General features: G+C 52.2%; 1 protein-coding gene across 6 annotated transcripts in view; it reads left to right on the top strand.

Moving 5' to 3' along the window:
* Positions 1 to 12659, top strand: part of HIVEP3 (HIVEP zinc finger 3) — a 565857-nt gene that overhangs the window by 499915 nt on the left and 53283 nt on the right. For all 6 annotated transcript variants that reach the window (XM_070368260.1, XM_070368261.1, XM_070368256.1 and 3 more), the window contains one exon: positions 6192 to 11792. In XM_070368260.1, coding sequence (XP_070224361.1) covers positions 6732 to 11792 — 5061 coding nt within the window. In that variant the 5' untranslated portion in view covers positions 6192 to 6731. The remainder of the gene's footprint in view (positions 1 to 6191; positions 11793 to 12659) is intronic.

Raw genomic sequence — 12659 nt, 5'->3', positions numbered from 1 at the left:
ATCCCTAGGAAGCAACTCCTCATCTGTTAAATTTTATCATGAGATTGCAGCAATTCAGTCACATCTTCAGACTCCACTTTTAATTCTAGTTCTCTTGCTATTTCTACCACATCTGCAGTTACTTTCTCCATGAAGTCTAAGCCATCCACGAGGATTGGAATTAACTTCTTCAAAACTCCTATTGATATTTTGACCCCTTCCTATGAACCACACATGTTCTTTATGGCATCTAGAATGGCGAATCCTTTCCAGAAGGTTTTCAACTGCCTTTGCTCAGATCCATTAGAGGAATCACTATGGAAGCTGTAGCCTTGTGAAATATAGTCGGGTTCACCTCCGCTACTGCCTCCAGGTTCCTTCCTGAGCAAATGAGGACGTGGAGGGCACACACTGTTCTTTCTGGCCGTGACCTGCAAGCTACAGCTGTTGACCAGCACTAGCTGCAAAGGATGTTGGTAGATGCAGCCTAGGTGGGTGACAAGAGACTCAGCTGATGCTCAGGGGCTTCAGTTGCTAAAACAAAAAAGGGAGTGGCTAGTGGGAGACATTTCAGGCTCTGCCCTGTTCCCCGTTACCAGCCAGAACCCCACCATTGGCTTTGGCCACTCTCTGTCCAGACTTCCTTCACTGGCTGTCTGACAACCTCTCCTGTTAGTTTCCAGACCCACATCTTCACACTTACCCTCTCTTGCCACCATCCGAGCCCCCAGCCACTTTCACTTTTGTTTGCTGCGTAAGAATTCTGCCCCATCTCGTACGCACACAGACAGTGTCGTACACACAGATTCTCAGAAGGGCCACTGGTTTGGTGTTGGGTTCTTAAATGAAAACACTACTTGCCTCCTGTCTAGGCTGTGGCCTTCTGTGCTTGCTTTCAGCTTCTGAAAATAAGCAAAAGGTTTGCTTTCCTGGTGTTTTCAACGTCAGTGTGTTTTATTACTTACGGTCAGTAAAATTTTTACCTGATTTTGGGATATTGGGGTGCATGCATCCATGGGTATATGTAACTAAATTATAAGAACTTTATGCCCCAGGTCTGGGACCTAATAGCCCTCTGAATACCAGGCCTCTGTCCCTGTCTTGCTGGAGTCTCATCTATCTTGGCTGGTGATTCAAGCTCCCTAGTCTACAGCTCATGCAGACTCAGGCTGGCCTTCTACCAGGACTAGTGAAGCTGACCACCTGCTAGAGCCCACCTCCTATCTTCCCTCTGTGGGGGTCCACTCTGGGCAACGGCCTTGTTGTCCCCACACCTTGGATGTTGTGTCCTGGAAGAGGTGTCCAGTTGGTTGCAGAACTTCAGGCCTCAGCCCTGTTGCCTGCCCCTCATCTCCCTCCCCTGAGGCTTTCGTGGCTCCAGCCCCAGCACCCTACTGTCTTCCGTGTTGGGATATCCTACTAGCTAGACCTATGGAAGCCTCCAGAAGTGAGAGCCAAGTAGTCTGATATGTTAGCCAGCTGGCTCTTAAAACTCAGGTTCTTCTCATGGTTCTAAGCTGGTTTCTAAGCCAGAGCTCTGAGGGCTGTGACCTTAGGAGCAGGCAAGGTGGACTCCAGGTCCGTTCTGCCACCATCAGCAGAGAACATCCATCTTTCCCCTGGCCTGAGGCTCAGACTCCTGTTGGCCCAGCTTCTGGGTCCTGTAAGGAAAGCCCCCTACCTCTGACCTCATGTCACTGGTGATTTTTACAGGTATGTTCACCAGTTCTCTGCAGAGGCAACTTTTCCTTTTGTTACTTCTAGCTAGTATTAAAATTTTACACACACCTTCAGAAGCACAGAATGTAGAAAAGAGCCATTTTCTTAGCATCACTTGGTCCCAGAGATTGGAAATGGTCCTTCTAAAGGGGTTAAAGAGTTAAGTAAAAAAATGTTGATGCCAGTGTGAATTGTAACCCATTCCAAGGCTGAAGCCTTCTTAGTTCTTGTAGGTTTTCCCCTGTTCTGCAGCCAGTCCCAGCTGCCCCCTCCCACTGCCTCCTGTATCAAGGACCTCTGACATGTCATGAGGTATGGAACAGGGCAGCAGAGAGCACTGGCCCAGGAGTCCGAGGACTTGTGTTTCCTGGGCCGGTCATTGTCTCCCGCAGCTCAGGTGCCCTCTGTGCAGAATGAAGGGGTGGGCCTTTCGGCTCTCAGGCCTCCCTGACTCCATGATCTAGGCGGCCGATGGTGCTGATGTGTCCTGCCTGCTCCTTTCCCAGAGGCTGCCAGCATGAGGGCCCTCTCCAGAAGAGTGCCAGGCCCTGCTCACAGGTGCAGCCAGGCAGGTGCTGACCCCAGGCAGGTGGTGCTGGCCCAGTGAGTCACCTAATGACACAACAGCCACCTGACTGTCTCCCTCATGCACCCCACCCTCCTGCCTGGCCTGGGAAATGCTCCAAGCCCCAGCCTCTGGGCACTTCTCCACCCACCCCTGTGGCTTAGTGAAGGGAGAAACACAGGACTCGACAGTGTAGGGTCCTCCTTGGCCAACTGACTGTCACTCAGACTGATCACTCCCCATTCAGTCATGCAGAGGGGCCCATCCATCCATCAGAAGAAGTGAATCTCACCACTAGCTAGTATTTGGGGGGTACATTGAGATCCTTGCATGAAAGGGTCAATAGACATAGTTGGTATAGTCAATGCTTTATTATCCATCCACAGCACCCAGGGGCCTCCTCCCCTCACACAGGTACAGCCAAGCCCAGGAGTCACAGACCAGCCCAGAGCACAGTTCTGTCTCATCTGACTTCCATGACTCAGAGCTTTGGCCCACATTAGCTTGGATAAACAAGGCCTGGGGTAATGCCACCAGGATGGACTCCCCAACCTCAGTCTTCTCCCCATTTCTCCCATCCAAGAGCCACAGCGAGGTTAGGACATAAGTTGAAAGGGCCCTTTGACTGTTAAGCCTCCGGACACTGTGGTCACTCCTCGCCAGGGATACAGCCACCTCCTGTGGGGCCAAGCCGGTGCCTTCACAGAACTGGGAGCCATAGACTATGGTGCCCAATGTGCCACAGAGCCATAGGCTATGGTGCCCAGTTATTCACGGAGGTGGGGATGAACTCTGGCCAGCAAGCAGGTGGTGGCACAGGGTGGTCTTCCTTGGCCACCATCACTCTGCAGTCTTTAGGGAAAATCACCTTATTTCTCTAGGCCTCAGTCTCCTCGTTTGTCAAGTGAGGGAATGAGACTAGATTCCCAGTCTTTAAGGATCCATAGGAGACCATGGTGTCAGTTCAGTCCTCATAGCAGAGGTCAAAGTTTATGCCAGACTCCCAGAGATGGCGCTTGTGCCTGGTTTGGATCACAAGGTAAATATTGATCGTAAGGGTAACCATTCGTTCTGGTTTGCCTGAGATGACCTGGTTTATTCCCATTGCTCCTCCAGAATGGTTAATTGTACCCCTTTTACTCTCCAAAGTGCCCTAGTTTGGGTGACATCTTACATGGCCACCCTATTGACAGTAATATGATGAAATGAAATTCCCCTGCCTTTCCCACGTTCATCCTGCTTTGGGAGGATGCTCTCTGCCTAGGTCAGAGGAGGCCTTTGACTGCTCAAAGAATAGCCTTTGCTGAGTTGTGACCTTCCACTGAAGAAACTCAATCACTGCATTTGCTCAGTTCAGTTCAGTTCAGTTCAGTTGCTCAGTCGTGTCTGACTCTTTGCAACCCCATGGACTACAGCATGCCGGGCTTCCCTATCCATCACTAACTCCCGGAGCTTGCTCAAATTCATGTCCATCATGTCAGTGATCCATCCAGCCATCTCATCCTCTGCTGTGCCCTTCTCTTCCTCCCTTCAATCTTTCCCAACATCAAGGTCTTTTCCAATGAGTCAGTTCTTCACATCAGGTGGCCAAAGTATTGGAGTTTAAGCTTCAGCATCAGTCTTTCCAATAAATATTCAGGACTGATTTCCTTTAGAATTGACTGGCCTGATATCCCTGCAGTCCAAGGGACTCTAAAGAGTCTTCTCCAACACCACAGTTGGAGGAAAAAAAGCATCAATTCTTTGGCACATGGCTTTCTTTATAGTCCAACTCTCACATCCATACATGACTACTGGAAAAACCATAGCTTTGACTATATGGACCTTTGTCAGCAAAGTGATGTCTCTGCTTTTTAATATGCTGCCTAGGTTGGTCATAGCATTTGCTGGAGGGATATTATTTGAAGACATAGGTGATCTCATGCATCATTCGCTGCCCCTGTCTGAAGTACCATATGAAAAAGTTCTTTTCAGGTAATGCTTTGCCTCCTGCAAGGAACTTACATGTTTTCTTCTTCGCTGGTTATAATGACTCTGCTGCTGCTGCTGCTGCTAAGTCACTTCAGTCATGTCCGACTCTGTGCGACCCCATAGATGGCAGCCCACCAGGCTCCCCCGTCCCTGGGATTCTCCAGGCAAGAACACTGGAGTGGGTTTATAATGACTCTACAAGGGACCATGTCTCCCTTTTATCCTTGGCTGCCAAGAATCTCAGATATCAGTGTATAGTTGAACTGTAGAAGCACTGTAAGCCCTCATGATTATTATATCAGTGCTCTTTCCATCTTACCAGTCCTGACCTCCTACCTTATCTACGCTTTCCTTTGTTCTGATTTGTCATTCTTATTTACAGATTTTTTTAATCTGGATTCATAGCTTGTCATTCTTTTAAAAATATTTATAAAATTTTATTATAGTGATATTGAAGTTTTTATAGAATTGAGATGAAAAGGAAACAAAAAGAATAAATTTATAGAATATACCTTTTGGCTAGTTACTGAACTCCTTGCCCTTCCATGGCATGTCACTATGTCTGAGGTCCTGCCATTTGAGCAACAATTATTTGAGTCTTTCAGAGTACTCTATGAAAGTAGAAAGTGGGAACTTTTCAAGACTGTATCAGCAAACACCCAGTGAAAATAAAGGTGAGGCCATGAAGGGTGCCTGTGGTCAGTATGCCAAGGGCAGAGCATGCCTACAGGAGAGGGAAGAAGGCTATAGAGATGCACCGGTCAGTCTCCCAGACCCTCACCCTGGGTATGGACACCTGCAAGGTGGCTGGGGAATCAAATCTGGCAGTAGGGAGCCTAGATTCAAATGCAGGCCCTACCTCTTAGGACCACAGGACCTCAACAGGCCCCCCTCCCCCTGCAGTGCTTAGATTCATCCACTGGAAGGTAAGATGGCTGGCAGGACAGAGTTCACAGTGACTTCCAGCTTTGAAATTCTGTCTGTGTTCTTGGGAAAAAGGGCCCTGCAAGGCCCTCAGAGCCCAGGAGGCCTTGGCTGCCCAAATTTCAGCTGACCCTGGCAGAGCAGACATACGTGGGGCTCCACTCTGACCAGCTTTGTCCCTCAGTTTGACAAGGACCTCTATTCTGAGCCACTTCTAGGGTATCCCTGGGCCACTGACTAAACAAAAAAAAAAAAGGCTGGAAAGTGGAGGGAGCTTCCAGAATGACCTTCTAGCTATTGCTTAGTGACCCTGATGGTCACCCTGTGTTAGACTGTGAACCACCACATGGATGGTGGTTTTAGCTTTTTCATTAAACCCCAGGCTTGGAAGGTGGGTTAGCAATGGTTTGCAAAGCCATAAGCCTGGATACCTTCAGAACCCAGGGCCAGATAGAGAGAGAAATACTAACCTGAGAACAGTCCCTCTCATAGAAAGCTCATCTCCAGATAATCAACCAGCCCCAACTCTTGCACTGGCCACGGGACCAGTCAGCATTCATCCAGTGGCATCCATGTCCATTTTCACATTGGATGCACTCTCGAGATGGAGTTGAGCCAGGAATTGCTATTATTTCATACATACTATTTCATTTCATAGGTGATACAACTGAGGCTTAGGGAGCTGAAACCCATTCAGAGTTGCTCTCTGCGCAAAGACTGGAATCCAAGCCTGTCATTCCTAAGGGCCCCATGGTTCCCAGAGTCTACTCTGCTCCTGACGCCCCACAGAGTCACAGTCCTCAGAACCACAGTGGACATTCAGAGTCACTGGCGCCTCTGGAAATGTGGGCAAAGGAGGTGCCAAGTGCTTTGGTGCACAGGGTCTGGGGCTGTGGGTTTGGGTTGAGTCTCCCTCGTTAACCTTTAGGGATCACCCAGGTCTCACCGGAGCTGCATGAGCTGTAGATGAGTTACAGTAACCCTCTCTTCTCTTCTCTTTGTATATTTCTGTGTGTGTGCTCTGGTCAAGTAGAAGAGCGTGAGTTCCCCTCTGCGACTGTTCATCTCCAACACGGGACGAAAGAGCAGAAGAGGTGGGACGGAGCTGCCCACGGCATCCAGCGTGGCTTCTCTCGTGCCAGGACCAGGGATGCCTGGACCATGCACACAGCCGTCTCTAGCCGTCCACGGATCGCATAGCACACGGGGGACTTGTGGGGGGCCACTTGCCACTGCCAACTGAAACAATATGATGGCGACTCTGACATCCTTCATGACGTTTCCACGACAGACATTCAGGCAGAAAGTGCTGGTGCATTTTCTATCTGTGAAGTAGAGGGCCATGCCTCACTGATGTGAATAGTCTGGGCCCTGATGACCTGCCCTGAGTCCACTTGCCACCAGTGACATTTGGAAAAAAATTTTTAAAACTCCCCAAACCACCTTGGGTTTGACTTCCATAGCTCTTGACCAATGTTACCCAAGCCAGACGCCTCCTTGGGACGTTTGGAGTATTCATAAATGCGGCCTGCTCCAACCCTCCCTTAATAGCATCTGAAGTCCTGTGGAGGTCATGGATCCTGAACAAAGTGTCAAGGGCACCAAGAAGGCTGAGGGAAGTCCCCGGAAGCGGCTGACCAAAGGAGAGGCCATTCAGACCAGTGTCTCATCTAGCGCCCCGTATCCTGGCAGCAGCACAGCCACCACTCAAGAGGGCCCCCTCCAAGAGCTACTAGCCCCGCAGCCCTTCCCAGGCCCCTCGTCGGTTCTTAGGGAAGGCTCTCAGGAGAAAACTGGTCAGCCACAGAAGCCCCCCAAGAGGTCCTCCATCGAAGCCTCAGTCCACATCTCCCAGCTTCCGCAGCACCCTCTGACACCAGCATTCATGTCGCCCGGCAAACCCGAGCATCTCCTGGAGGGATCCACATGGCAGCTGGTCGACCCAATGAGACCTGGACCCTCAGGCTCTTTTGTGACCCCTGGGCTCCATCCTCAAAGCCAGCTCCTCTCTTCCCATGCTTCCATCATTCCTCCCGAGGACCTGCCCGGCATCCCCAAAGTCTTTGTGTCCCGTCCCTCCCAGGTCTCCTTGAAGCCCACGGAAGAGGCACACAAGAAGGAGAGGAAACCACAGAAGCCCGGCAAGTACATATGTCAATATTGCAGCCGCCCCTGTGCCAAGCCCAGTGTGCTCCAGAAACACATCCGCTCACACACAGGCGAGAGGCCCTACCCCTGCGGCCCCTGTGGCTTCTCCTTCAAGACCAAGAGTAACCTCTACAAGCACAGGAAGTCCCATGCTCACCGTATCAAAGCCGGCCTGGCCTCGGGAATGGGTGGCGAGATGTATCCCCCAGGGCTGGAGATGGAGAGGATCCCTGGGGAAGAATTTGAGGAGCCCACCGAGGGAGAAAGCACAGATTCGGAAGAGGAGACGGGCACCACTTCCACACACCCCACAGAGCTCTCCCCGAGGCCCAAACACCCACTCCTGTCCAGCAGTTTGTACAGCTCCGGGAGCCAGGGTTCCAGCCACGAACGCTGTTCCTTGTCCCAGTCCAGCTCGGCCCCGTCGCTCGAGGACCCAGCTCCCTTTGCGGAACCCTCATCCGAACACCCCCTGAGCCATAAACCTGAAGACACCCACACGATAAAGCAGAAGCTGGCCCTCCGCTTGAGCGAGAGGAAGAAGGTGATCGACGAGCAGGCGTTCCTGAGCCCGGGCAGCAAAGGCAGCACCGAATCTGGGTATTTCTCACGCTCTGAGAGCGCTGAACAGCAGGTCAGCCCCCCAAACACCAACGCCAGGTCCTATGCCGAGATCATCTTCGGCAAGTGTGGGAGGATCGGGCAGCGGACTGCCATGCTGACGGCCACCTCCACCCAGCCCCTCCTGCCCCTGTCCACCGAAGACAAGCCCAGCCTGGTACCTCTGTCCGTGCCCCGGACGCAGGTGATTGAGCATATCACCAAACTCATCACCATCAATGAGGCCGTGGTGGACACCAGCGAGATAGACAGCGTGAAGCCCAGGAGGAGCTCACTGTCGCGGCGGAGCAGCATGGAGTCACCCAAATCCAGCCTCTACCGGGAGCCACTGTCCTCCCATAGTGAGAAAGCGAAGCCCGAACAATCACTGCTGAGCCTCCAGCGCCCGCCCAGCACCACCCCCCCTGTGCCTCTGCTGAGAAGCCACTCAATGCCTTCTGCCACCTGCACCCTCAGTACCCCCCACCACACCTTCCGAGGCAGCTACTCCTTCGACGACCACGTCGCCGACTCGGAAGCCCTGAGCCGCAGCAGTCAACTGTTTACCTCCCACCCCCGGATGCTCAAGCGCCAGCCGGCCATCGAACTGCCTTTGGGCGGAGAGTACAGTTCTGAGGAGGCAGGGCCCAGCAGCAAAGACGCAGCCTCCAAGCCTGCAGATGAACCGGAACCCAGGGAAAGCGACCTCACCAAAAAGACCAAGAAGGGTTTGAAAACGAAAGGGGTGATCTATGAATGTAACATATGTGGTGCTCGGTACAAGAAAAGGGACAACTATGAGGCCCATAAAAAGTACTACTGCTCAGAGCTTCAGTTGGCAAAACCAGTCACCGTGGGCGCTCATGTATCTCCGGAGGCCGAGAAGAGCCAGGCCGAGCATGAGCCCTGGTCCCAGATGATGCATTACAAACTGGGGACCACCTTGGAACTCACTCCACTGAGGAAAAGGAGGAAAGAGAAGAGCCTTGGGGATGAGGAGGAGCCGCCCAGCTTTGAGTCCACCAAGAGTCAGTTCGGCAGCCCTGGGCCTTCAGAGGCTGCTCGGAACCTTCCCTTGGAGTCCAGCAAGTCACCAGCAGAGCCGAATAAGTCAGTGCCCTCCCTGGAGGGATCCGCAGGCTTCCAGCCAAGGACTCCTAAGCCAGGGTCCAGTTCAGAATCAGGGAAGGAGAGGAGAACCACGTCCAAAGAAATTTCTGTCATCCAGCACACCAGCTCCTTTGAGAAATCTGACTCTCTGGAGCAGCCCGGCAGTTTGGAAGGGGAAGACAAGTCTGCGGCCCCCTTCTCATCACCCCCGCCTGCCCCGCACGGACGCTCGGCCCACTCCCTGCAGCCCAGGTTGGTCCGCCAGCCCAATATTCAGGTTCCCGAAATCCTGGTGACCGAGGAGCCCGACCGGCCAGATACAGAGCCGGAGCCACCCCCTAAGGAGCCAGAGAAGACAGAGGAGTTCCAGTGGCCCCAGCGCAGCCAGACACTTGCCCAGCTCCCAGCTGAAAAGCTGCCACCCAAGAAGAAAAGACTGCGCCTGGCAGAGATGGCCCAGTCATCGGGGGAGTCCAGCTTTGAGTCCTCCGTGCCTCTGTCTCGCAGCCCGAGCCAGGAGAGCAGTGTCTCACTTAGTGGGTCCAGCCGCTCTGCCTCCTTCGAGAGAGATGACCACGGAAAAGCCGAAGCCGCCGGGCCTTCATCAGACACACGCTCCAAACCCTTGGGCACCCACATGCTGACCGTCCCCAGCCACCACCCGCATGCCCGTGAGATGCGGAGGTCAGCCTCAGAACAGAGCCCCAACATCTCCCACTCCACCCATATGACCGAGACACGCAGCAAATCCTTTGACTATGGCAGCTTGTCCTTGACAGGCCCTTCAGCACCAACTCCAGCAGCTCCAGTGGCCTCAGCAGCCCCACCAGAGAGAAGAAAATGCTTTTTGGTGAGACAGGCTTCTCTGACCAGGCCTCCTGAAACCGAGCCAGAAGCCACCCCCAAGGGAAGACAGGAGAGTGAGGAACCAAAACCCTCATCCAGTAAATCTTTGGCCAAAGGCGCATTGCTCCCAGTTTCCTCTGCAGCCACCTCGCACAGCGGGCACCCAGGAGGCAAGAGCCAGGTGCAAGACAGACCAGCGCTGGGGGCCACTCCGCCCTACACAGAAGCACTGCAGGTGTTCCCCCACCCCATCGCTCAGCTCCCGTTGCAGGAGAAACCCTACCTGCCCCCGCCTGTCTCCCTTTTCTCCTTCCAGCACCTCCTACAGCATGAGCCAGGACAGTCTTCAGAGTTCTTCCCCACCCAGGCCATGTCCAGCCTGCTCTCCACACCTTACTCCATGCCGCCCCTTCCTCCCTCCTTATTTCAAGCTCCCCCACTTCCTCTCCAACCTACTGTTCTACACCCGGGCCAACTCCACCTCCCCCAGCTCATGCCTCACCCAGCCAACATCCCATTCCGACAACCCCCTTCATTTCTCCCCATGCCTTACCCTGCCTCCTCAGCACTTTCTTCTGGGTTTTTCCTGCCTCTGCAATCCCAGTTCACCCTTCAGCTCCCCAGTGAAGTGGAAAGTCACGTGCCCCAGATCAAAACTAGCCTGGCCACACTGGCAACAGGAACCCCTGGCCTCTCCCCCAGCACAGAGTACAGCAGTGACATCCAGCTGCCCACTGTGGCTCCCCCATCCAGCTGCTCAGCACCCACATCAGCCCCTCCACTGGCCCTGCCTGCCTGTCCAGACACCATGGTGTCTCTAGTTGTGCCCGTCCGCATCCAGACCAACATGCCATCCTATGGGAGTGCCATGTACACCACTCTCTCCCAGATCTTGGTTACCCAATCCCAAGGCAGCTCAGCAACTGTGGCTCTTCCCAAGTTCGAAGAGCCCTCATGCAAAGGGACGTCTGTGTGTGGGACAGATGCGTATGAGGTCGGGCCCAGACTGGCTGGACTAAGTGAAGAACAGAGCAGAGGTTTCCCGACTCCATTCTTGAGAGTGCCTGTGACATTACCTGAAAGAAAAGGCACTTCCCTGGCATCAGAAAGTGTCTTGAGCCTGGAGGGGAGTTCATCAACAGTGGGAGGAAGCAAACGTGTCCTTTCACCAGCTGGCAGCCTTGAACTTACCATGGAAACCCAGCAGCAAAAAAGGGTGAAGGAAGAGGAGGCGTCTAAGGTGGATGAAAAATTTGAACTTGTAAAACCATGTAGCGTGGTGCTTAGCAGCACCGAGGATAGCAAGAGATCGGAGAAGTCCTACTTGGGCAGTCAGGGCCAGGGCAGGAGGGAACTAGAAACACTCTCCAGCCTGTCCTCAGATCCATCTGACCCAAAGGAAATTCCTCCCCTTCCTCAGCCCTCATTGCCCCATGTGACAGCCTCAGGCTCAGAGGCTTTGAAGGAATATGCCCAACCATCTGGTAAACCTCACCGAAGAGGATTACTCCCATCAAGTGTGAAGAAAGAAGATTCCAAGGAACAAGCTGACCTCCCTCCACTGGCACCTCCCAGCTCACAACCTCTGTCAGAAACATCCCCCAGACCAGCCAAGTTGCAAGAAGGTACGGACTCAAAGAAGGTACTGCAGTTCCCCAGCCTCCACACAACCACTAATGTCAGTTGGTGCTATTTAAACTACATTAAGCCAAATCACATCCAGCATGCAGATAGGAGGTCCTCTGTTTACGCTGGTTGGTGCATAAGTTTGTACAACCCCAACCTTCCAGGGGTTTCCACTAAAGCTGCTTTGTCCCTCCTGAGGTCTAAGCAGAAGGTGAGCAAAGAGACATACACCATGGCCACAGCTCCACATCCTGAGACAGGAAGGCTTGTGCCATCCAGCTCCCGCAAGCCCCGCATGACAGAGGTGAGTTCAGTCTTGTTTTTCTTCTACTCCCTGATTGTAAAAGCCTTTGCTGAGCTTTTAAAGCCACATTCTCCTCAAGGTCCATTTGCAAAACGAGAGCCAACTGAGTGGACAGATTTCCTCTCTATCAGCTGTGACTGGCCACCTTATTTATTGGATTTCTTTGTCAGTGTCCCTCAAATCATTGGACTAGATGCATTTCAATAAAGTGAACTTTAAAGTGACCCACTTTCCCATTAGCTTCTATTGAAATATCAAAGAAACAATCTTATCCAAAAGACTGAGTTCGTAAACCTTGCTGATGGGAATGCCTGCAACAGTTTGAGAATTTTATGCCACTCCAACATATATTTCTTCCTTACAGTGTTAGTCTTTTCCTGCTTTTTGTATTCTCTGCATCTACTATTTCTGTTCTCTGGTGCCACTTGAGATTTTCTCAGAGAGTCTAGAGTTTGACAAAAAAGACTCCTGAAATATTCCTTTTTTCTTTTATGTGAGTAGAAGAGCAAATAGACCTTAACTGTAGTATCCCTCTTTACCGGTAGGTGACAGTTCCACAGCTTGACTCATCTTTGCTGATGGTAGTGCACAACGCTGGAAATGCTCATGTTTTATCCTCCATTGCCTCTGACCTGAGGCTGCATTAGGAGGCATGAAATCTTGATCTCTGCAAGTTCAGGAAGATTGACATTTGATAATTCCGAGTTTGTTTCGGACTGGTGACACCTCCATATCCTGGTGTCACCTTGTCAGGTGACAAGGGCAGCGTAAGGATTCAAGTCATGATGTGCTATGCTGACTTGATATTTGTGGAATAACAGTTGGTCTTATTGGTTGAGTAGCCTCACTGTGCCAGGCATTGTTCTG

The sequence above is a fragment of the Bos mutus genome, chromosome 3, assembly GCF_027580195.1.
Source record: "Bos mutus isolate GX-2022 chromosome 3, NWIPB_WYAK_1.1, whole genome shotgun sequence".
Lineage (NCBI taxonomy): Eukaryota > Metazoa > Chordata > Mammalia > Artiodactyla > Bovidae > Bos > Bos mutus.
The sequence above is the reverse complement of the archived record's forward strand: the minus strand, read 5'-3'. Positions and strand labels throughout refer to the sequence as shown.